This window comes from Lates calcarifer, linkage group LG9 (genome assembly GCF_001640805.2).
Source record: "Lates calcarifer isolate ASB-BC8 linkage group LG9, TLL_Latcal_v3, whole genome shotgun sequence".
Taxonomy (NCBI): Eukaryota; Metazoa; Chordata; class Actinopteri; family Centropomidae; genus Lates; species Lates calcarifer.
The window spans coordinates 17,591,115-17,618,242 of record NC_066841.1 but is presented as its reverse complement, the minus strand read 5'-3'; the positions used below and the strand labels follow the sequence as shown (position 1 = coordinate 17,618,242).

General features: G+C 40.0%; 1 protein-coding gene across 1 annotated transcript in view; it reads right to left on the bottom strand.

Moving 5' to 3' along the window:
• LOC108895452 (netrin receptor UNC5D-like) overlaps positions 1-27,128 on the bottom strand; it is a 154,252-nt gene that overhangs the window by 43,643 nt on the left and 83,481 nt on the right. Inside the window, 3 exon segments of the mRNA XM_018694286.1 lie at positions 1,449-1,552; positions 1,792-1,935; positions 21,098-21,304. Of these exon segments, the coding sequence (XP_018549802.1) occupies positions 1,449-1,552; positions 1,792-1,935; positions 21,098-21,304 (455 nt within the window).

Here is a 27,128-nt window from a genome sequence, read left to right as displayed (position 1 = left end):
GCCCAAACTACATTTTTTTTGGCGGGGGGAATCAAGCCTTTTATTAATACAACAACTCAGAGCCAACAAAACAGTCAGCTGAAGAAATGATTGGATAATATAAATCTCAAATATACTCACACAAGTGCTGACTTTCAGCTTGAATTTTAGATTATTTTGAATTGTGGGCCTTTTAATGCAGTCCTCCAATTTTAAGTAACCAAAAGCCATTAACATAAGTGACCATGCTGTATGTACTGTATCGGCTGTATCAATCAAACACTGAAACTCTGAAGCCTACAAAGTGAGTGTCTAACTTAGCAGCTTAGTGGTGGTTGTATTTTTGTAGGGGGTGGATAAAATGTTAGAGACACCTGTCTGGGGATGACTGCAAAGCCAAGTTCTGAATGGGAACCAGTTCTAAATAAATATAAAAATACTGAATAATATAATCTCTCCAATTCCGATGTGGTGGAAAAGAGCCAGACTGATGAAAAGGGTCACTGTCCCAATCACTCTGACTGTTCTGTATGTAATTAATTAAGTCTGACTTAAGTCTGACTTAAAAGATGAAAAATCAATGTGTTTCTCAATGGTCATATTTGAAAATACATAATATATATCTGTGTTACTGTTGTGTTTTCATTACTGACATAAACAAAGCTTTAACCATTAGCATCATAAAACATCAATAACTTATTAGCCAGTGTATGAAAGGCTCTATCAATCAGTTTAGGAGAAACAGCTAGGTTCCAGTCCTGTGCTTTGAAGTTCGCTGGTAGTGCTGTCATTTGTTTACACATAGACCACGGACTGTGCCTTTAAGTGAATGCAAAGCTTCAGATGCTTGGGCACACAGGCTTTGATATTGACATATCTGCCTACTGAGCCTCCACATGAAGGCGCACAACATCAGAGCGCAGCACAACACACACCACTCAACAGGACTGTCCGTGAGAGCCTCATTTTATATTCATAGTAAAAATTAAAATGGCAATGGCAGGCACTCTCTTTCAAACGCATGCATGCACGCACACACGCACACATATACACACACTCAGGGGGCTCAGAGGAGAGAGTGGGAATGATAGTGAGAATGAAATGAATATGTGCCATCTAAATAAGTCATGGGTGTACATCCTTTTACCCAAGAACCTAGCAAACAGAGAACATAGTGATGCACATGGATAGTTATTATTGCCAGTATAGGAATGATCTCTCTAACTTTAACAGCATGAGCCTGAGAAACTAGATGAATGGCATCTTCAGCTCATCAACTCTCAGCTCTGGCTTGTACTAGACTGAAGAGAAAAGTGCATATGTGTCTTTGATTTGCTGTGGCTGGATAGTAGGAAAAACACTGTATCATGAAAACAGAGTTATTCTGTCAGTGAACCAGACAGATGACTGCTCCTCTCCAGGCAACACAGGAGAAAATGTTACTTGTTTGAAGTGCAAGAAGCCCTCACCTCAGCCACAGGCACTCCCTCTGGGGGACGACAGTGCAACACAATCATGCCATTCAGAGGCACCTCAGTGCCTTGGGGGTCCTGCTCAAAGTTCTTCCTCAGGTCTAGGGAAGAGAATAAACAGCCTGCATTATAGAACAACTACAACAACATGAAGGAGCAAGTAAAAATGCACATTAAAAGTCAGACTTGCTTCATGTGTGACCTTCTCTCTTCACGCTAAAACATACATGGAGTTAAAGAATGATGCCCCCTACAAAATCTCACCACCGGTTTGAAGAAGAATAACCTTTTCAGAGACAATAAGGTCAGTCTGGTATCATAGTGACATGGAGTTGCTTACAGGCGATCCTGACAGTTGCCTTGCGGCTCTTGGATGTTCCCAGGTGACTCCAGGCGACGCACAGACACCAGTAATCCTCTGGGCCATGAAAGTCCTCCACCTGCTGACGTGACACGTTGATCATCACCTCGCGGATCTTCAGCCCTGCAGACGAGATGGTGGATTGCTTAGATTGGCTTTCACTATATCACTGATCAATCAAAGAGATGAAGATTTGTGGGGACAGGATAAAGAGAGAAATTTGAATCTGATAAGATTATCAGCAGTAAACAGATCTACCATTTGCCAGGAGGAGATGGAGGAGAGACTGCTCGTCAGCGCAAAACATTTCAGGGACTTTGTTTGGACAACAGCTCAAACTCTACACAGCTGTTCCCAGATGTAGGAGCTGACCACCTCATTCTTAGTATTAATCTATGTCATTACTGGTCTTTTGACAAACCATCATTAAAGCTTCAGTTTGGCAAACAGATGGCCAGCAATGCAAAATGCTGGTTGTACGGGATAGAAATTATTTTAGAGCCATTACATCCTCTTTCAGATTCTACCCATAATCCATTTATAGAGAAATGACACTAAATGCTTTCCAGTGGAGGCATTAACTGAGAGGAGGAACACATCAGCCTCTTATTGTTTTAAGGGAGAGCATGAGCACTAATTTTTTTTTCTTTGAAAACATTTGAAGGGGCTATAATTTAAGGTAGCAAAACAGTGCAATTAAACGCTGCGTCTCAACAGTGACACTTTCTATGACAATCAAATCATCTATTTCTGCAGCAGAACTTTGAGGTAATGTCAGGCGGGTCATTTGTTAATATCTGTATATTGTCAGTGATGCAGCCCATAATGAGCTAGGCATGAGACGAGCTTTTTCCGAGACAACTGATGTGAATTTAAAAGCCCGGTATTTCAATTATGCCAGACTACGCACAAAAGATGACAGCCTCAAACCATTAATGTATAATAGGGTGGCTTTACTGGGTGTCTAGGAAATTGCAGCTTTCAACCAAAGTATGTGATGTCACTCTAGCACGGTAGAGACCTGACTTTCAGTCAGCCAACTTGAAGAGATTTATTAATATGTGAATACAGTTATGAACAGCTAATGTTTGGTGACTAGCCTCCAGCATTGTGCTTCCTGCAGCATGCAATTAAGCAAGCACAGAAGGGAATGGGGAGTGACAATAACAAGCACCCTCCTCCCCTCAAAGAAAACTAGTATTTGAGACTATGTTAGATTCTTGGGTGGGGTATACTGAGTGTCACGTGTGGGAGCAACGTGATATCATGGGATGGCGCATAAAAACCTTGTCATTTTCAAGGATGTTTTGCGTGTCATGTCTATGTATTTTTAGTTGGGGTTAGTGGTTAGTCAGTAGAGAATTGAAGTGGTGTGAAGTGCAAAAAGCAGAAAATGTGCAGTAATATGAAGAAATTGGCGTGCCATTCATACACCATTTAGTGATATCCTAATTGCAGCCCTGACATCTTTTTTTACACAGAAGACTGAATTTTAGAGTTAAATTTACAGAATGTGTCTTCACCACTCATCAACAAAATTAGCAGAAATACATAACTATGACTGTCCGATATTTAATTTAAAAACTTGTTAGTTTAATTAAAAAAAAAACTTGTTTTCTGTCATAACCTAATTAGATATTATCTGGTAACAGCAAGTGTGGTTAAATGCTACACAATATACTCCTTGAGCCGCTGTTATGTCCCACCACATTTAACCTGTATGCATTTTTGATTAACAATTGCAGTCATCGCTAACCTCAGTGACAAATACATTGTCTTTCCTGTGACTGCTTCACAGTAAAAGCCACCACGTGTTTTGGCATTTACAAGAGAAAGGCAACAGCAGTAGGAAATGTAGGAAATCATTTAATACAGCTCTGATGTGGCTGTAGGAAACTGAATGGTAAACAGTGAGGCTGATGTCAATGCACAAACAGTAATGTTAGATTGCATGCTGTGTCATTTCCTGTGAATCTCTAAAGATTCAGATTCTCTAAGGACTGGTGGACCCGTCCATTAAAAATGAAAACTATAACACAGAAAGGTAATAAAAATACACTGAATAGCTACTGCTAAAAAAGTGATCAAAAACAGAGCTTGATTTCCTGGAAATCTTAAGAATGAGGAATTTGAATTTTAAAATCAAAATCTAATATTTCTAGAACCTTGTGAAAATCTTCAGTTTCCTAAAGGCCGTAAGTCAGTAGATGTTGTCACTTTACAATGATTTTTAGAACAGCAAACAAGTTGTGCCTGACAACACATCTCACAGCAGCTGTTGAAAAAGCACTGTAAAGCTCAACCTCTTGTGGCTTATTGCTTAATTACACAGCCCTACACTTGTAGAGGAGTTGTCTCTCCACGGGCTTTTGCCATCATGCTGTACATTGCAGACAGCAGCTTGGGCATGGGCAGGGATTAAATGAAAACTAATAATGTGAAATGAAAGGTTATCAAAGGAAGACTAATGAAGTAATGTAAAACAGAAGTGTTGTCTGAAGACACTGTAATCCTCTGCAATGACTGACTGATATTATGCACAATACAACCCCCACCCCCACCCCCACCTACTTCTTCTCTCTACTGCCACAAATTAGAGACTTAATCAACATCCCTGATTTAGTGAAGAGTGAAGCAGATTTAACCACGGGAAAATGAAAACACAGGATTGCACTCGAGTGAGGGGGCAAGTCTGTCATCACATCATGAGAAATACGTATTGTCAGTGCGTCAAATGCTAGTCCATTTCTTCAAATCACATCAATCACACACACATATACATCATACAAACACTGCTACAGTCAGCTGATTCACTATATATAGAAGTTTCAGAATGGGGCTGGGCAATAAAACAATAACAATAATTATCAAGATATTATTTTATATCCGCATACAAAATGATATCGCAATATAGAATGATGATATAATTTTTCTCTAAATGGTCAAAAAGATGTTCGATCTACATAATTTCCATGTTGAGATGCAGGGAAATGAATCCCAAACTGCCAGTCATATTGCATCAATAGAGATTTGCATTGCCAAGACTAGTTGGATTAGATTTTATCATTATAATTGTTTTCGCTGCCCTGGGATCGACTGGTGATCTGTCCAGGGTGTACCCCACCACTTGTCAGCTGGGATTAACTCCAGACCCACGTGACCTGTAAAGGATAAGTGGCATAGATTATGGACAGATAGATGGAATTGTTTTTCCACCTCAAATTTATGGAATTCTGACCATAAAGAATAATATACATTTTTTTCAAAAACAAACCTATGAAATAAAGAAAAAAAATAATTGACATTCATCATGACAATTATTGATACTGACAGCTCAGGAAACGATCCTTTACACTTCCAATATCAGCAAATCCATCATTCACCCCTTCTGTTATAGATGGAGGCTTTGATAGATGGAAAGAACTTGGAGTGAACGGTATAGGAGATTTATATATTAATGGTACGTTTGCATCATCCCAGCAACTACAGGAGAAACATAGTCTGTTGAAAAATGTATTGTTTAGATACCTTCAAATCAGACAGGTGGGATGGGGAGAGAATGGGTGGTTTTAATTTGCTTTTCATCTCAGTTTGATCTCCCCGGTTTTTGTTTATTTATGTATTTTCTAATTTGTTATTAACACTAATAAGATATTATTTTTTTGTATGGTCTGTATTTGATATTTGAAATGAAGCAATGTTTATATTAAGAAAGTTGTATTATGGATACACAGTTTGCTTCACAATGAAAATATTTGAAACAACTACATTGTCACAAACAGGAATTAGCCAAAACAAAGGGAATTTCCGTATTCCAAATCAAAGGAAGTTAATACACTACAGGCTAAAAACACAGAGGTGTAGACAGTAGTTCAATGTTAAGGTGATGATTTAATAAAGGTTATTGTGCACCTTAAAGTCTTAGTGACAGGTGTATGGGTTTAAAAAAAATCATATCAAGATCCATGATCTGATATTGAAGCCTGGTTTGACTTGACTGGACAGGCTAAAGTAAGGAACAGTCTCAAAAGTACATGCAAACAGTCCAAGAGAGAGAGAGAGAGAGAAATCACGCAATATGGCCAAAAGCAATTCTCACTTGTGTTTTCCTACTTTTAAACCATTTGTTCTGTTTCCTCTCTGTGTTTCTGCCCAGACCATACAGTTACAAACAAAGAGTTACACAGCTTAAACAGCAGTCTAGACAAGAGCTAAGATCTTGTGGTATATGCCCCACCCACTTCTGGCATAAATCCATATACAGAAATTTTTGTGACATAAACTGTGTTACAGTCACAGGTTGTCATTTGTCATTTTTGATGTGTTGCTAGGCTCCAGGAAAGCAGGTCTTATCTAATACGAGCTTGTTGGAGGGCAGATGTCAGGGGCAGGGAGTAGAGGAAGATGACAGGACAGTGGTGAGCTGCTGTTTTGTCACTTTTTGAAATTTAAAAAAAAAAAAAAAAAACTAAAGAAAATGAAACAAACGCAAACTCAGCACATGGTTGGCGACGTGAGACAACAAATATAGATAGCAGCTTGCCATTACACTCCTACAAAGCAGAGAGTGGTTTACTGATGGATGACTTTTCTGCTCTTCAGCCCAATAACATTATTTCAAAAGCAACTTATCAACCCATTTCAGCTTGAAAACAAATGAAATTAAAAGCATTTATACCCAGACTTCCCACACCCCTGCAGATACCCCACAACCACTAACACTCCCTCTCCACTTCACAACTCAAATAGACTGTCACTCCAACATCCCTCTATCACTCCCCTTTCTACATGGGTGCATTTCTGCTGTAATCAGCTCTTTATATGCTTAGATACATCTGGTGGTCATCCAGAATTCACAGAACTGTCGATACATAAAATATGTCACCCCCATTTGAATTTTATTTTAATTTCAGATATAGATATTGTATTTAATGCTTCCTTCACCCTCAGTGTGAAGATACATAACATTGCCTCCTAGTTTGTGGGTAGAGTGTACCTGGGAACATCATAGATTTTGGGGTCTATGGGATAGATTTAATGGATTTTCTCTGAAAAAGGCAACATTTCTGTTGTACTGAACACTGTAGAAGATCAACAGTGTAATAAAGTGACTGTACATTTAATTTACTAACTAAAAAAGTGGATTTAGTGTGAAGTTGTTGGAAGTGCAGTGAGTTTGCATTCAGAGAGCACACGTCTTAAAATTGTCAATTTAGAATTTAAATTATTTTTAGCAACTGTGAAAAATTGCTAAAAATAACTAAACTCACACCTTTTGACAAGCAATTTCACTACTGGACTGTCCCTCTGTAAAAAACTTAACCACAGGTCATCTCTGCGTGCAGCTTATTATGACCCATATTTACATTTTATTGTTAGGCGACCTCTAGTTGCCGTAGTAATGACGGGAGAAGGTTTGTATAGCAGCAAGGTGATGATGGAGGAGGTGGCTGGTACAGACGGATCACACAGGACCGTGTGTTTATTATTGTAACCATGATGGTGAAGGCTCTCTAACCTTGAGGAAGTACAACTAGTTTTTGTACCTAACCCCAACAAAATGATGCCCATTCCACAACTTTAAACTTGTGTTTATCATTGCTACCATGATGACAAAGGTCCAGTACACCTGCTGCTGATACGTTCCTATGAGGGAGGGACAAGTGACCTATGTGGTCGTTTGGATTGGACAACTTGTTGGGATTGTGACAACAGCCTGAGGCACTTTGGAGACTGGGGGATTGGTTTTAGGCATGTTGTCTTGATTCACAATGGCTTTTTCACAATCAGACCTCCTCATCTTTATTAATGATGAAGAAAACAGAAGAAACTAATGAATAAACAAGAGTCTACTGTTCCTGATGCAATGTTTTATGCTGAAAGCAGACAAACTCACGCAGCATGGAGTGAGCTACAGCTCTGCAGATTCACTCGGAAAAATGTTTTTCTGGGACACAGTGAGAGCGTTTGTGACCAATAAACAAAATAAAATAGTTAGAAACAAAAAGTGATGCTGTCCATACCAGCCCATTTCAGATCAAAAGTGAAATGACAAAATATTGTCAGCAGACTTAAATGTCTTTACACACGCATATTCAAATACAAATGCATGAAATACTGGTAACAAATAATACTGCCTCATGGAAAGGTGGCTATTGGTTGTTTGAGTGAGGACCATGGTGTCTCTGCTGAGGGCAAGATAAACAAAAGAGAGAAATCAGAAAGACACTCTGACACCCAGGTTCCCGCACACCAGGCAATCATCAAAGAGCTTAGTCCCTTTTCCAAGTAGCCTGAAATGACACTCAGTGACACAGTGTGAAAGAAATTATCCAATAACTACTTAGTCATGTTGATGACATGCGGTCAGTTCGCTGCATTCAGGAATACAAACATCCATTCAGTTCCTTCCATGGGCATGTCCCTAGCCACCTGTTTGTTTTCTTTGTGCCTCTCTTTCTGCTGCGCTCCCTCTGCTTTCCCCTCAGGCTCATGCCAGTGGCTCTTGACAAAATGCCACAAAGCCTTGACAGCAGACCTCAAGGTGGAGCAGCTTCCACTTGCCCCTTCAATCATGTCGTTTAATATGTCTCTAATGTAGCCTCTAGAAAAGAGTCAGGAAGAGATATACCAGTCCTGACGCTCACTTATCATCCCACGTCGTTCTCTTTTTCTCTTTCTTTCTCTGTCTCTCTTTTGGTCTGTCTGGCACAGGGCCTGTGGTGTGATTTCTCCCAGCTTTGGCCCATTGTTTTGCCTTGGCTGAGTTTATGAAAAGGCCCTAAGGGAGTCAGGCGGTGCCAGCTACAAGTGGCTCCTGATCCAGGCCGCTCAGCAGAACTCGACTGGTCCAGCTCAGTTTAAACCAGCCCAGGATGACTCTGTCGTGCTTAATGTCACGGTGGATGGGAGGATTTACAGAATTCTGTGTTGTCTGACGGATCCTTGTGAGGCAGCTGCGCACATAGTGGGTGACACGGAGTGGGCTGCGGGTTTAGGTGGATGGATACAGCTTTAGGAGAGTGTCTGTCTGATGTGAACCCAGCATTGGAGAAATGTTTGTATGATGTGACATTGCGGCATGCGGCTCAGCATGTGGGGGCTGTGAGGGTTGGCTGAGGGCCAGACGCAGACGAACCCTGCTAGACAAGCGGAACATGCTCCCAGCAACATCTTCAGTCTGGTCCCAGCTGTGTGTGTCATACTTAATCCTGGAACCAAAGGGACGCATTACTCCATGCATAAAAAAAATCATGATAATTCAGCCATTAAAATGCTGCGAGTCCTTATTTGTGTCATTCCCCCAGCCGCCTCGTTTATGTTTATCCAAAAACTGCATGTCTGCTTATTAAGAGCCAGTTTTGCATACACAAGTAGTTTTCACTCTGTGGGCCACTTCATTTGTTTCACTCCCATTTCTTTACCTAATAGTTTGTGACACTGAGAGACTCCAAGGCATCTCGCTTTCCCCTCACCAGTCCCCACCTTTCTTTCTTTGTCCCTGGTTCATGCCTGGTTGATGGTATCATCTAGGATCATAATACACAACACTGGGGTAAGTCTTTAACAGAGCATCAACAGGAATAGATATCCATACTTCCTCTATCCACCCTGCATTCATACGCTTTCCCTCAATCACTATCTCCTCATCTCGGGAATCTGCAAGAGCTGCTATCCTCTCCTCCTCGAGACAACCAACATGGTATCCATTTTCAGCCTCTCTTCCACTCTCCCATTGCCCTCTCCATTTCCAATGTCCTCTTTCTCCCTTATCCCCTCTTTTTCATATCTCTCCATCAGGGTATCATCCTTTCAGCTGAAGTCTATAGGCATGGATATCCCCTCTGTTCCACCTTCCTCTCTCCTCTTCTTTCACCCTGTCCTTCAATAATCTCTAGAGTTCTATCACTCATTTCCATCTCTTACCCCTCTTACAGCATTTCAACTGAGACAAGAATAAAGTCATCTTCTGTGATAGGTCAGAGTATGTGGCATGCTGCAATGGAGTTGCTGTTTTGTTTACAGCAATCAGCCATTTATTATTTTGTCTTTAGAGTTTAAGGCAAACCGAAAATCTCTGATTTAGCGGCTGTAAAGACTCAATACAGCTCTGTCAAATGATTCTGAGGAGTTTATCGCTGTGAGCTGTTTTCCTGAAGGGAGGTTAAAATCTGGGTAGCGATGATTGCACGGAATATCCAGTTGAGCCTTGTCTGCCTGTGGTTTATCAAAAGGCTTAGCAATTGCAAAGGGATAAGGAAATAAATGCTGTTGCGCTGAATTTGAAGATACACTGTACTGTGCAGTAATAATTGTGCTGTCCAGAAAGATGAACAATGTACCTTTTTATTGGCAAAATCCAAACTTTGGTTTGAAAGATTATCTTCATACTTAATTTGAAGAAGAAATATTCAGAGTAGTGATTTCAGATTGGCGACAAACGGTGTAGTTTAAAATGGATTAAGGATTTAGGATTGTTAAACTTTCTCTGTTATAATTTAACATGTCTCATTCTTTCTTTCTCTCCCATGGTGCATTTCACTTTCAGTCTCAGGACACAGTTTTAGTCATTGCACTGGACAACGCCGCACAGCACAACAATATTTAAGTATGGGCTTGACTTGATTCTCGTCAGACAGCTCTCTCCATTTGAGTTTATATGGGGTGGCCATTACTGTCAGCCCCAATCAGTCTCCTGCTTCATGGTTCAGCTTAGGCCAGTTACCTTCGGTGCTTAAGTGAGGGCACACATACATTAATGACAGATTTTGATGCTTGTAAAGCCAGAAACTTTGTTTGCTCAACATCACTCGGGATGGGTAAAACTCTCTCTCACATTCACTCAACACAAGTTTACACTTTTCTTCAAGCAGTTGTGCCTGCCCTCAGGACATAGCGCTCAGAATTGCATGGGAAAATAGCTTTATATACCAAAACTGATACGATACAGGGAATTCAATTCTATTTACTTACTAAAATTCCCACTCTGACTCAACAGATGTGGACTGCAGCAACAAGCTCCCCACTGGTCGACTATTACAAACTGCTTCCCTCTGCTCTTCCTTTCACTCTCCGTTATTGTTTTCAAAGAAAAAACAACAGTGACAAGCAGATGATCTAGCTACCAGCAGTCTACACCCTGACAGTGGAAAACTTTGCAACAAAGTTGTGAATAAAAAAGGTAATTGCTAGGTGAAAATGTACCCAAAATAAAATGACTTCAGGTGTTCACAAAAAGCTGCTCAAGCCTCAGTGAGTCTGCGATCATTACCCACCAGGAGTAGGTTATAATACTGAGAAGTACCAGGGCCAGAACTGCCAATATTTATACCAATACAGATATACCTTATATTAAAAGCGGTTAACACATTGAAATACATTTACCCAACATTAAGCATTTTGTTTTACTGTTTTCTCTTATTTAGTCGCATGCATGTTGAAACACTGAAGTTTTTCATCATCCAGTGGAAACCCTGTATTACTATTACTATTATTTAAATCTTTACAATTTTTTCAAAAGCCAGAAGGATTAAGTGTTCCTTCAGAAAGCTCTCCTTATGCTAAATAAACTCTTAAAACCCCATTGGATTATCTGAAAAATGCACCATCATGAAGCTAAAAACAGGGCCACTCTTCAGTTGATATTTTGGATATGACTGTGACAAAATATTTACTGTGAATTCTATGAACTGAACAAGGTGATTGCTGCACACAACAGAAAGAGAGAAGCAAGGACTGCATGCACTGTGATGACTGAGGACTGAGGACTGCCTGTATGTCCAGAATGTCATGAGATCCCTTTTTTCTGTTTCTGTATCCTACTGATATTTGTATTAGTGCTCAAAACAATCCTAAGCATTGGTGGTATTGATACTTGAGGTATCAATCTGCCTAACCCTAACATCACTAATAACAATAATAATAATATAATAATAACATCACTAGTAACAGTTGATTTTTGACAGTTATTAGACTGAGTAAGAACCTGCTTACTTCCATCTGCCCTAGAGATTGATTTTCATCAAGACGATAACCAAGGAAGACCAAGATGAAGTTTGTACTCCAGTAGATTAGGAAACAACGGTTTGGATGTACTGTAATACTTCTCCCAGTGATCATCTTGGACGTGGCTTCTACAGTTGTCAATCTCAATACTATGTCTTGACTGGGTACAGCACGTAGAGCATGTCAAGCCAAAGTCAGTTATGGGAAAGTATGTTCTACTTTTCTAAGTGCTATATGAAGGAAACTGGACTTGCTTGAGGTTGTTGAAAACAAGGTCACGTGTGAGCTGTTGACCCACCAGCTATCATGTGAATCATTAAGGTCACAGGAGTCATGGGTGTGTGAATGGATGTTAAGCTGCCTGTGGAGGGATCTCAAGACTACATTGTATGTGGCTGATAAGTGGTGTTATAGACCACCTCCTCTGTTTAGTGATAAAAATTCCAGTTTGACACGGATGGCTTCAAACCATCTGTCCTCTCTGGCCAAAATGTGTACACATTCAATCAAACTGGAATGACCTCTACAACTCTTAAGGTGTTAACAAACCCACAAGAGCTTAAATGCCTGGACTCCCCACTAGTCAATTACAACTGAAGAAGCATTTTCGACGAAAGGTGAAATGTCTTTAAGAGCCACAAGTCCACTTGCCTTTGTACAGCACTTAGAAATACCATGACCTGGATGACTGAGACTTGTCACAGCAATGTTCTTACTTCATCTTACATGGGTTTTGATATTAGGGAACATATTTGGTAACATACGACCATATTTGGCCAACAACTACCTGATTTTCATGGCGCAAGACAATCACAGACAGCACTTTGACATGTTGGTGTTTTTCTGTTCCATATTTTCATACCCAATTCAGCACGTTTGACACAAGGGTGTAAGTAGAAGCACAAACAGAAGGAAGTTTCGTTCAAAAGACGCAGCACAAAGCAAAGTGTTCATATTTTTTTTTATGATTCATATTGTAGACAGAAAGAGAATAGACTAGAAAAACTGGGTTTGTTTTGGTGCAACCTCACTCTGCTAATAATTTGGTGATTGTGCAATGAGTACAAACTAAATCCTTGGGAGGAAATGTGCAACAATTCCAGGAATTAATGTGTGAGTATGTGTCACCCACAGTTGCTTTATACTGAAAATATGAAAGCCGTCTCCGTCAGTTACTTAAATCAAACCCCTACATCCATTTGAAGGCGACAGGACAGATATGTGTGATAAATCTGTATCCTCCAATTTTAAAAGCAGTGCACAGGGCAGAGCTATTGCACACAGTGATTCACTGTGTTTACATTGATTAAATCATGTGGAAACAGCAGCAGGTTGCTGCAGAATACCAGACAGACTTATGCACACGTCAGACTGGTCAGTTATAGCTTTCTCATTCTGCCAGTTTGTGGATACACCAGACACATACAGTTCACAGTGATAAACAAGGAGACAATTAAAAGTTCACCCCATTCTCATTACCACTCATCCTTACACTCTTTCTGATTCTCTCTTCCTTTCTTTCTCTCATCCATAAACACTGGATTACCAGCAGGCGATATTCCCGTGCGTCATGGCCTCCTTTTTTGTCTGGCAAAAATGGCATCTCATTTTCAACTCTTGGAATGTATTTTTAGCTAGGATCTGATGTGATATAGCAGAATTACAAATGTAGTGCTTCATCGACTGAAGTATATCATGTAAATGACAACTATTACTGTTTCTTTTTCTATTGTTACTGAACAAATTTTATCAAAGCCTGTGAGAGAGTGGTAGAATGGAAGGTGCAGGTTAAGTGCAGTAGATCACTGACAAATATCCCTGGGCAATATTATAGGAAACATGACATAACTCTAGCTCTGCACTTTCAGGAGCTCTGCAATTTGTCTTTAAATGCTGCAACATCTGCCTTTGGCTGGAGATTTGTTGTGCCTTATTATATTCACGTCAACAAACTCTGCATCACTCAAACAACATTATTTTCCCACTTGGAGAAACTCTCTCCTTTCCTTTTAGTGAGCTATTTTCAAAATGCCACTCTGATTGCCACAGCTGTTCGAAAGGTATGAGACCAGTAATGAGACTGGCTGAGAAGCTGAATGTTTATCACCACAGCCCTCTCACAGCCTGGTTTAGCTCTTACCTCAGTGTTTTTTGATCTTGATTATCCCATCAAAAGTTTCTTCACCCCAGAACACTCTCAGCTAGGCATCTTATGAGTCATTGCCTTTTAAATAAATAAATAATAACGTGTATTTAAAGGGAAACTTCATTTGACTATCTCCCAGGAGAGATTGTTAATTTATCATCAGAGGGACTTTCTTTGTTCACTTGAAAACTTCAGCACAGAATACTATCACTGCACACACTCACTTGGACTTAGGCAAGATCAAAGATGAGACAACATGTGGATGAACCTGAACCATAGGATCTACAGTGCAAGTGTATGTGTTGTTCTATGCTTTCTTATCATTTTGTTCATGGTATGCTATACATATGCTACAGTATTAAGCAAGAATGTACCAGGCCACCATGAACGGCTGCTGCAAAGTAAACATATATAGTATTTCCATTTAAATGCTTGTTTTTGCACTGGTAGGCTCAGATTGTTAGATTGTTAAAGAGTGTCTGACAACATTATGGAAAGGATTCCCAGGTTCAAAAATATCAGGACTATTTCTTGGGTCTGAGTCTCTGGTTGCTAGGGAATTGGTTCTGACCAAGAAACAGCCCATATTTGTGCTAGACTGAGCTGACTGGTTTACAGCATTTAGCATCAAACTGTTTAGATTTCTAACTTGCAGTGTCCTCTTTTATCTCACGAAACAGTTCTTTATTGATAGCTGCAATATATTTCAGGTTGACAGCGCACCATTGCTCAGTTAATGGTTTGAATAGCACAGCAATGTTAATATTCATGATAACTGTATAATGATAATAAATGGGCATGCATTAGAGATTCTACAATCTACACTATATCCTACAGTGATACATGACAACAGTGTCTGGTTTAAATCTTCAGAATAAAAATGGCAGTGTTTACTCTTTCTACTCTTCACATGTGTGCAGATGGCTGTAAAATCATGGACAGGTATCTGAAGAAGTGAGTCTCTTGTCTCTTGGCAGAAAGATTTTTATTTTATTTAATTTTATTTAGTTTTATTTTATTTTATTTTATTTTATTTTTTAAACTACTAGGCTTCATGCTGTGCGAACACTATCTTAGATCCAGTCGGAAATACATAAACCACAAGTCAAGAAAAGACAATTCTCTCAACATCTGACACTTCTGTATGTGTTGCTGTCTCAGTGAAGAGGTGAGAGTTAAGTTACATGCTTATTGCTCTAAATAAATGTGGTCTACCCAGAACAGCCCACTGTCAAGTGCATAATGCTGCCTTTGTGGTGCAACTTAACATTTTTTTTTTTTTTTTTACATATAATAAGGATTCAAGTAAATATGTGTAAGACATTTTGTGCATTTACTGTGCACTTGTTTCTTTTACTTCTATTTATAGTCTTTCACACTGTACTTCTCTTGTTGGGTAACATTTCAAGAACTTGCACATTTGGAAACTAAGTATATCTGACAAACTCTCATTTCTTCAGTGTTAAATTTTAAGAAGACAAAATACAGCTCACACTCGCTCATTGTTATGGAAAGTTGAGCTGTCAGGATTAGCTCATGAAGAAGATGTGTTGCAGGTATAAAATATTTAGCCATTACATGGTGGTAAAAATATCATCTTACTCTGCCACACATATAACAAATTGAGAAACACAACACGATTCATCCAGCTGGAACAGACCATATATTGTGCCAGCTTTTCTCATGCTTATGGCACCAGCAGTTGAAGCTATTCACAGAAACTGTAATGGATATTTTCTTCTCTATGTTTCTACATTTCTTTTCCTTGTCTGCCTCTCTGTCTCCTGGAAGGCATATCCGAGCTAAGACTGAATCTGAGAAAAACAACACAACACAAAGCTAAAATATATCTCCCTAGCTGAGTTAGCTGCCTCTGGACAGACGCGGTCTCTGTCCTCTGCCTCAAACCCCCTGGTCAAACAATGTTAGGGCATGTGTTGTTGAGTCTGCCTGCATTTAATTCACAGCTTACTGCTTTAATAGCTACAGCCCCCTGCTCGCTGCTGGACCCAGGGGCCATTCTACCACCTGAGTCAGACTATAATAGCTTGTACTGATATACAGCTGTTCAACTGCCTCCTACAGATGAAGCTGGATAGACAGCCAGAAGTGCCTCAGCTGAGGCGAGATGTTCATTTTCTCAACATGTAGCATGTGGGCCCACTTCTGCTTGTGCAGTAACATAGACACAGTTAGTGACAGATACTGTTAGAAATACTCACTAAACCCCTGGTCAGGTTCTGAGAAATCCTCTGTATCCCACACCTGTGAATACTAAAGCATACACAAGCAGCAAAGCCACACATCAACATGCAGGGCACTCTTCTAAGGGTTTCAACCAGAGCACACAATATTATAATACGAGTAGATGCATTTGAGCTTAGATATTTTGGTTTGTGTGCAAGTGTGTATAGGCAATGGAGAGATTGAGAGGAATAAAAGACAAAAGGAGAGAAAAACATGTTACTTTCTAATCATTTAGCATGTGTGCCAGGAGCCAAGCATCAGTAAAAGTGAGTGTCATGCGCAATCAATATGCAAACAAGACTCAACAGTTAAGGTAGTAGCTCTGTGAAGTACTACTTAGGCACAGTGGTGCTTTGAGCTAAATTCTAATGTCAACAGGCTAACATACTTAGAATAACAGTGCCAGCATGTTGATGGTTAGCAGGTAATGTTGACCATATTCACCATCATAGTTTAGCATGTTAGCATGCTAACATTTGTTTAGTAGCACAGCAAGTACATCTGAGGCAGTTGGAAATATCATTAGCATTGCAGGTATTTGATCATAAACCAATATATTCTAAATTTAAATTTTGATCTGATGATGACAGTACCATCACACCACAAAAGGCATCACAATTCATTTATTCATTCAAACATGAATGTGTGCACCAAATTTCATGGTAATCCAGCCAACCAAATCCAAAAATGTCAACTTCTAATGATGTTAGAGGAAATTTCAGAGGATCACTAACATCATTAGAGCTCACTATCTATTAAATAATGAATATGCCAACTAAATTTTGAACCAGTTCATCCAATAGATGTGGAGATATTGTAAAGTCTGACCTGCTGGTGGCACTAGAAACGTCAAGGAGTCATTAAAATAAAAGCTAATCCTCAGGGGACCATGAATGTCTGGACCAACTGACTGACATTGCCATCCTGGGATCCATGTACATAAATACATACATGATGAATCTGGACAGGAAACTGTCCCTCTGCCAACTGTATGTACATGTGTGATAACTGAACAGACATATACCAATCAGCCACAAAATTAAAACCACTCCCTGGTTTTATTGTTGTGATTGAATGGTACAATATATTCAGTATATAATTCAGTGATATGCTGGTGTCTGAGAAAAAACACTGGCGTAACATTATAACATACAACATAACAGTGGCTTTGAACTGCTAAACCCCATGTTGAAGGAGCAGTTATTGGTTTTTTTCAACCCATAGCAATAATGAATTTGATTTTGCTATTCTGTTTGGCAAACATGCTTTTCTGAGAAATGCTGCAATTAGAAAGCACATATTACATTATTATTTTTACACATTACAGTACAGTTTTAACACAATTTCACAAAAATGTAGAAGAGTTTTGTATTATTTTTGTTTCATAAAATAATGGCCGATATTGCTACTGGCTATTACATTTTCCATTTTAGTTTCAAAAGCCATTACAATTTACCTGAACAAAACAAATAAATACATAATGGAGTAACATCTAAAAGCAAAAGCCATCAACATACTCATTTATTGTTAGATTGAAAGGAGGAATATAGAGTCTCTTATCTGAGGCTAAAAATGATGCCACGCTTGAAAGGACAGCATCTCCACTGTGTGCAACTGATGTGTTAAGCAATGATGGTTTGAAGTTATTTACCACTTTGAGAGGAAGGCTGTTTGAGTGTGCAGTCACATCCAAGTGTGGGCTGTCAAAGATGGCTAGGTCTGGTGTTCTTAAAAATCAACTGATATTGGCATTAATTTGGGGACATTTTGTTCTCTACTGATTTTTCCTTTTGAGGCATCATCCAATAAAGTAGCTGTAACAGTCTCTAGACATTTTATGTCATGCCAGAGGGCCTCTACTTCATGCTTATTTTGTAGTTTATTTTCTTATATGTCAAAGCACTTAACTGCTCCATTCATTTTCAGTTTGCTCCCTCCTTTATTTACACTGAGTTGATGAGGGAGGCAAAATATTATTTTAATGAATACTTAAACCTCATGAGAAGTTTTGAAAACATAGCAACTATTATGCTGTCATAGTATAAAGCAAAAGCTATGATTGATTGATATGCCAGTAACACTTTAAGCTCCCCTTTTAGGATTGATAAACAATATATAAACATACATGATCTATAACACATACTACTACTATAATGTAGTTATACACAGATATAAATATTCTCTGATGTATTTGTTAATAACTACAATCTCCCAAGAGGAAGCTGATATATGAACAGATAACAAATGACAACATAGTAAAATGTAGTTGTAATAATACAAAAATAATATAAAAATGCTTCATAGGAGAAATAATAATTGTTGACAAATTATATTATACAACCACAATATACTGTGTTATCATATACTACTTAAAATGATAAACAGAGAGTCTTCAAAGTAAAGTTTTACCAATTTGCCTGATGACAGTACTCCATTATGTTTTGTGAAGTGAGAACCAGTTGCTGTGAGCAACATATGACTGCTAAAACAAGTGCAGTGTGATCAAAAATCCCCAGGACTGTTACTGTTGCAAACGGTGTGACACAGTAAAACACATCAAGCAGGTGCAAGTAAGTTAGTATTCTGAATTACGTCACATGCTCAACATCAGGTCCTGTGTTACATGGATATTTGTGACCAGTTGCAGGTGTCCAATTGAGATTTCATCATGGACCTCAAACTTGACCAGGATTTGATCTGGGGGCAGCAGACACAAGTACTGCACACAACACTGATATATCATCCACGTTTTAAATTTATATAGCAGATACAGCTACTTTAGAATTCATTTGGTGTCATGTTTCTGGCCTCTCTCTCTTTTTTTTTCTCTTTTAGGTATCCACTAATTCTTGAGAGAAACATCTGGCTCTTTAGCTGCTACAGGCTCCATTATGTTCACCAGCTAATTGCTAACTTGTTTTGTCTGTCTGCTGTTCAGTGATAGGCAGCAGCATACAGTGGCTTTTTAGAGCTTTTTGTTGTTGTTGTTGCTGAAAACAGCTGCCTACCTCAGAAAAACTATGAAACCGGTGATAGTGAACAGTAAAGTAGTGGGCTGGAAAACTAATCAATGGGCTGGAATGGAAGATGCTTTAAACGTCCAAATAGCTGAGGGGAACTGCAGAGTCAGGTGATAATTCTCTGCTGGTTTGTCACCATGAGTAACGCTTCTCACATTAAACGTAATCACATGATCCATTGTTCTTACAATAATATTACTTCTTACAAACAATTATAGGTACTTTAAGCAACTACTGCTATGTTAAGGTTAAGTAAAGATTGTTCTCATGGTTCAAAGAGGATGTCCATAACAAATGGGACAGTATATCCATAATAAAATAGATAAATTATACTTTATACTGGTAAGAGGATCAAGTCACAAGTTGTTTCTACCAGTCTCTCCACAAACAGCCTGACTCTTTTTTTCCCTGCCTTCATTAAATTTAAACTTTGCCTGTCTATCTGTAACACCGTCACCTCAGCTTTAAGGACTGGTGCTATGGCAACAGTCTGAAGTGTTGAAAGCCTCAGAATAGCATACACAGAGAAGTTCTGCAAGAACTCAAATACAAAACTGTTGAGGTATATTCATACACATACATTGCTGTATGAGAAAATAACTAACTTGGCCGATGCGTCCTTTTTGTTACCAAATGCTCCAGCTTTTTTAGCTAAGGTCAAGGTTACAATAGGGACTAATAAAATTTTACACCCTATCTTTTCACATCTCCCAACAGCTTGTAGTAAGGAGGATCCTGACAAAGCTCAGACTTGGGCAGAGCTCTCTACTTTATGAGATACTAGCGCAGGTGTATTTTTAAGACACTCCTTTTCGGTTTTTATTCTCCCTGAGTTCTTTTCCTTCTGCACATCTCCTTCCTCTTGTCTGTCCCAGTGAAAACAGATATGAATGGTGATAAGGAGCCAGATGGGAGCAAAGCTATGAATCCTGACTAGAGGCAGTAAAAATTTAGAGGTCCATTGTTAACTCTGGGGAGAGATATTGATTGCTGCTGTGTGTTAAGTGAAGCATCAACACTGTTGCACTAATAGCAGCCAAGGTAGACTTATAAATATTTCTGCCATCATCCTGACCTCTTTCAGTAATCAGATTATGGTCATCTGATGCTCTGCACACACCTAGGCCTAATTATTAGTGTGGCAAATACTTGTATGTCTTTTCTGCCCACATGGATATAAATAGCCAGAATAGCACAACTGTTGTTGTGATGCTTTAAACCCAACTTCCCCTCACTTTTTACAGTGTATACTTCAGAATCATTGTTTTTAATTACAGTACAAGTAAATTGTAGGGGAAAAAAGAAAGCATAATTCAGTTTTTGTATTACTGCTTTTCAATTTGCTGTATAAACACAAGTGAGTTATTGAGATATTATACCCCATTGTGAGATGATGCAATAAAAACAGGGGCTTTAGCCAAAAAAAGAAGAAAAAGGAAAAATGACTGTGGTGTGAGTGGATTCATTTTGAAGTTAAAACAACAACAGCTGCATTTCTGCAAGTTGCATCACTATAAGACACCATTTGGAGTTCAAAGTCAAATCCTAAAACTGAACAAGTTGGTGCCTTTCATAGTCTAACAGTTGTCATTTCAGTTAAGATCAAAAGTGACACACAGTATGTGCTCAAGAAGTGAGACAAATATATTTGCAGGGTTGGACATAGCTGTAGGCATTGTCATAAAGCCCCATTTGGAAAGTTCATCCTGAAGACTTCTATTCTTGCTACCAGAGATATGAACATTATCCTCATAACTTAAAGTGACAGGAGAAAAGCTTGACGGGGGAAATTTTAGTTTAAGTTGCAGAGTGTGTATGTTTGTATATAGCATGCTTGTCTGTTTTTATATATCAGTGTCTGTTGTACCTGTCCCCAGGTCGGTGTGCTCCTGAGACATGTGCTGGCTCTGGTGAACCCATTCACCGTTGCACTTGAAGAAGATTTGGAGAGCGGGCCGAGCTTGACACCGGAGCTTGATGGGGTTGCTCTTGACAATGTAAGCATCGACAGGCTCTTCCAGGAAGTGGGGCAATGTCCCAGACTGGCCATGCTGCAAGGCTTCACCTCGGGCACCTAGGGAATAAAATGAGATTATAGCCTTCATAAAGCCAGCATAAATACTGAAAAAAAGTATTTTAAAAAACAATATATTTATTGATTATATTGTCTTAAACACAAAAACCTAATGTAGCTCCTTCTCAGTCTTGTCCCAGCTTCCACTATCCCTCACTCTCTCCCTCCCCCCTGCAAGTAGACACAACTAGTAGCCATTACTCCTTCCGGCGACATCTCCCTCAAACAAATCGTTTTGGAGCACAACATGAGAAATAACACTACCGAACATCACCCTATCCCCACAGTCTATTCTCCGCCACTGCATTATAATACAATAATTTGTAGAACCTATCCTCTTGAGCATTACAGTGTTTAATATTTTAAGTACACAGGGATGTGCACAGTGCTACAGGGTATTTTGCAGAAAGCTAGGCTACACTTTGCTTTGCAAACCTGCAAAATATTTATGATAAAATAACATCTTTGTTTAGTTATTAATAATTTATGTGATTAGTGTTTTTGTTTATTACCTTTTTTTTTTCCTCTCTCTTTTTTTTTTTGAAGGTTGAGGTGTTTAGCTCCCCTAGGCAATGGGAGGCACTGGGTAAGAATTATCTCAACCGCACTGCACTCTCAACACAATATATGTTTTGTTGTTGTTTTTTTTTTTGTATAGCAGGAAGTTCTAATAGTAGAAACACAGTGTTGTTAAATAGCAAGAAATCCTGATTTTATGAACCGGCTAAGCGGAAGGACAGAATCTGTCTATAAGCAATGAGTCCTACACATACTTTTTGACCAGTGTCTAAGCAGTGAGAGGTGAGGCAGTGCATGAAAATCACTTATTAAAAATGTCAACAAACACAATCCACAGGCATCCTGAGGCATCCTGGCAAATTACTGGAATAAACATCTCATTGAAACTGCATCAGGCAGATCGACTGTAGTCTGATAAAGACTTTACGAATGACAGATGATTCAGTTGAAGGATTCACAGACAACACACTGACAACACATTATCAGGCATGACTCCCTTCCTCTTCTGCCCGTCTGAGGTGTGTTCCAGTCGGCGCACATTTTACTACTTCTGAGGCCCCGCAAGTGTAATTACACTCTGACTAATCCCCTAGTTTGCTGGAACCTCTTTCATGCAAGTGTGAAGGGTTTAGTGAGGCAAACTGTCCGGCACCCGCCCTTCCCGATCCCAAGTCCCCACTGCACTCCGCGTGTTTCTCCACAGTGATGGGTGTACCTCTGAAAACCCCATCAGGATTAGAGAACCCACTCACTCTCTCTTTCTCTCTCCCTCTCTCTAGCTAATCTAATCCTCCTACCGTTCCTGCCGGATGTCTCCTGATTGAGGGGAATAGATAAAAGACTCTGTGTGATTCTCTGGCTGTGAAAATCACAGCACTTGCTCAGTGTTCGTCTCCCCTCCGTGCGACACATTTGCATTCTCTTCCTCATTCCTGGAACTCAGGCTGAACAAAGAGACATGCTTTTAATTTCAAAATGACTAGCCCCAGGCAAGCTTTTCTTGTACAGAGTGCTCCAATTTGTTTTGCGCGTGGAGCATTGACATGGCGTGTTTGTGTTTGGATAGATGCAAAACACAGACGTGAGTGTGCATCCAAACAATGATAGATGGAAACATGAACAGCTGTCAAACAAAGCCACTGCCTTCCTCGTAATGACTCATTTGTTAATAGATCAGGTATTATATTAACACTTACCAACATGACAGATTAATGCCACTGAGACTAATACCTCACCTATCAACATCAGCAGCTGTAGGGTTTAGTAAAGCATCACAGGCTTTATTTCTGAGTTAGTTATCCATTCACTTTTCATTTTTTATTTAGAAGGCAGGATAGCATTGCAGCAGACAGATTAAGGGAGACACAGAAAAGGAAACTCTGGTGTGATTTAACCTCAGGCTGGTGGTGGAACATGCGACTCTAGGGGGAAACACAAGCACTTAACCATCTCTGGGAACAGCATTACACTGTCTTTGCTCTTGAAATTGCAAAATATAGATCACAAAGTCGAACACTGAGCAACAACTATAGGGTGCCCTTCTGGCGCTGCACCTTGTAGTGGGTACACACACATGGCAATGAGATAACTCACGTTGTTATCATGTGAGATGTGGCTTAGGCAAAGTGGCTGTGGAATGTGCTGGTGCTGATGGCACTGTGGGGCTGTCCGTTTGCCATTCTAACACTCCACACTCATTTACATCTCGTGGCCAGCATGGGGCTGTTATTGGCTCATCTGCATGTTCCGAGGACATGCCGAAGTCCAATATCTCCCCTCAATATGCTTCGCCGCTGTCATTCAGGGGACTGCTGTGCCCTGTGCTTCACAGTTTTCACAGTGATCTACAACCAATGCTTCAGCCCGGCAACAACACATAAGGGGCACAGACACATCTAGCCCAGTCCGAGAGGAAAACAAGATATCACTGCCAAAGGGCTGAGTGATGGCTCTATCAGGCACCCTCTCTCTCTCTCTCTCTCTCTCTCTCCTTCTCTCTCACTCTCTCTCTCTCTGTCTGCCTCCTTGTGTGTCTCGAAAACAAACTTTTGTCCCGGAAACACAGTCAGTCTGCTAATGCTGCATCAGCTGTGATGCAACCTGCAAGGGAGCTCACAGACATTTTCATTTCCTCAAGTACAGCAAACACTCCCTCTATTCACATGCAAGTTTAAAAGCAATGGGTAAGTGTGGTCTCTTATGTCAGTTCAATGTATTCATAGCTTTTAGTGAAAATCTAAAAGAAATGAGGGGGAAAGAGCCCCTAGCTGACTGACTAATTTAGTAAAGCCTTTGGGTGGTAGCACAGGCTAATTCACATAGAGAAAGATGACTGCTGCTCCAGCACACTCGCAGTGATTTGGAGAGACTGAAGGCAGCAGCCAGTGGTGATGTTTGCCAAATTCTCCTCCACATACAGCACACTACAACCTTATATCGTGGCAGACAACCTGCTCTCCCGTCTCCATCACAAAAACCAGCTGATTTGATAGATGACTGACTTCTTGACACAGATCACTGTGGATCAGGGTCAGAGCTAGGTCGTGTAACTGCCTCTACACAAATACCAGGCCCCAACAGGCATGTGTTCTCTTCCTGCTGTTTTTTTGTTCTGTACACAAGCAGCGAGAGGAGTTTGTACACAAACTCCCATGTCATCAAATTTGCAGATGACATGGACCTTCTTTTCCAACCTCAGAGCTCAGACTCAAGATCATAGCCAAGTGCTGACTGAGTTCATCCGGTGATGCAACAACTCATGTCTGGATCACAGTATTACAAAACCAAGGAAATGCTGGAGGATTTCACAAGATAACAAGCTGCGCAGTGTGTCACATACATCCATATTTGCAGTGAAGAAATATAGTCAACAGCATCTCGGGTACTATCTGAGCTGAGTTTGTTGTCAAGAATTAACAATTTAAGTCTAAACAGGAATGTGGTCTCAACATTCACTGTCAGCAACATAAAGTTTTCATCCATCTGCTGATTCCACTCACCGAATATCAAGGACAAGAAGCTGCCCTCAGCGCAGCCCAACCGCTGCTCACTCTCCACCCGCAACACAATCCACTAACAGTTTGAAAAGCCAGGGTGATCCAAGATGACACATCCCATATCCTGTACACAGACTCTGAATGGCTCCCATATGGTAAGCAGCCCCACTTCCGGGGATGCAGAATTGATTGCAGGAGGATCCTTTTTATTCAAGCGGCTGTCACCTTCTGAAGCTGAACCTCCTGCCACTGCTGCACTTTGCAGGAAGTAATTATAATACCTCTTTAACACACAAACCTCTTGCATGACTTGGGCTATTTAATGCAAGCTCAATCTGATGGCCTTTTGACAATTTGTGCAAAAACAATTAGTCCTGAGTTAATATGGGTCACTGTTTGTGCAAGACCTGGTTCACAGCTGCAGCCTTATGTCACTCACCTGAAAGGGTGATCAGGTTTCAATATAATTATAATTGGTTGCTGTAGATTTAGGATTTGTTTCTTTACTTGGTCACCTTTTGAAAAGTGCATGCAGCAACTTGCACATTTGAATCATGTTCAGAATGAATCTTTGGCACAGATGCCTAGACATCAATAAAAGTATCTGCGTATATCACTACATTATGATACTGCACTGAAGCAGGGCTACTAGATACTGTACTTGTTGTTACAATAGTTGCACAATGTTCCTCCCTGCAGAGTCCGACTTGTACCAAACCCTGGTTGTGGGCAGATTTGGGTAAACAGGGCTGATAATTTGTATTGATACATTAAAAAGAAACATGAGTTATAATGGATATAAATGACCTTGCGAGCTCAGTAACCACAATGCTACCACTCTCTCTGCTTTGCTGGTTTTTAATACAAGTTTACTCATTTATGTCGCTTTTGTGCATGCCATTTCCATCGCTCTCCGTGAATGGCATTCATTGAACTAGACTGAATTTAAATACCCACCGTCACAATGGCACATGAGCAATCTCTGATTTCAAACCTCCAACAGGTGCGAGGAACCGAAACCTAATCTCCCACTAATGCTGTGTGTGAATTAACAGCGTGAACAGAGAGCAAAAAGGAGACAGTGTTTGTGTCTATTTGTGTTGCGCGTGGAAGAGGGGAAGCACAACAGTGTGAGCAGAGGAGAATATATGGCTTTAATAAAATGCAACATTGCCTTAATGTGTTATCCAATAATCAGTGGCCTAAAACATTTTACAGTACATCTCGTTTTCAGAATTATTCTTACATATGAGAAACTGGACCTCCTTTAATATCTGCAGTTTTAAAACCTTAGAAACTAAACGATATCTTGCATCTGCATTTTTATTTTACTGAGATGCTTAACAACGGGAAAAAACTGGACAGAGGCAGAAAAACTAGAAGCAGCTGCTTTGCCATGAATTAACAAACAAATGTCCTAATTAATTCTTTGTTTCTTAATTAAGAGTCTGCCACATAATTATTTGTTAATTACAGTCTGCACCATGTTGACATTTAGGAACAGGTTTGAGATATCAGGTGCATGGTTAGTTGGTGAACAGGAATACATTTTACTCTATTTTATTTGCTGCTATGTGTTGTTGCCTCTGTGTAAACATGGACTTTCAGGCTAATGTGTCTGTGTAAATACATGAATAAATACAGCTTGGCAATGGTCAACACTACATTAATTATATATGCCCAGTGTGAGGTGTCCTCATAGGCAGTATTGACGCAGATCCTGTGCAGCAGATGGATGGTCGAGATTGAAGATCAGAGGTGAAGCTAGCAGAGGAGATGGGGGCGGAGGGAGACTGGTGAAGCAGATGATAGGTGGGTGTTGAAGATAGTGAGAAGCACTGGGGGAGCATCTGTTCAGATCATCCAAGTGCACGGAAGGAAGACAAAAAAAATGATCGGCATTTTCAGGAAATGCTCATAGACCTGGAAATCTAAAAACGAAAGGCATTTCTTCTTGGCTCCGCAGCCAACTTTGGCCCGGTGGAGGATCACAACCTTTGCGATGCACAGCCCCCGACACCCACTTCCTCTCCATCTGCAGCAATTTCTGAATGACAGGTACGCCACAGGGGAAAGACAGACAGGCAAAGATGGGATTTCTTGATCTCCCTGCGCAACAGCAAATGGGGCGAGAAAGGCGGTAACATGTGAAAGCCTGATTGTGTTCAGTGTTTTGCAGACACAACCCACGATTGAACCACATCAAAACACATCAACCTACAGCTCGAGGTGTCCCTCTGACAAGCTGACAGGTAATGAACTGCTCAGCCACCACATGTTATGCACACCAACTGGAGGCACATGCATTC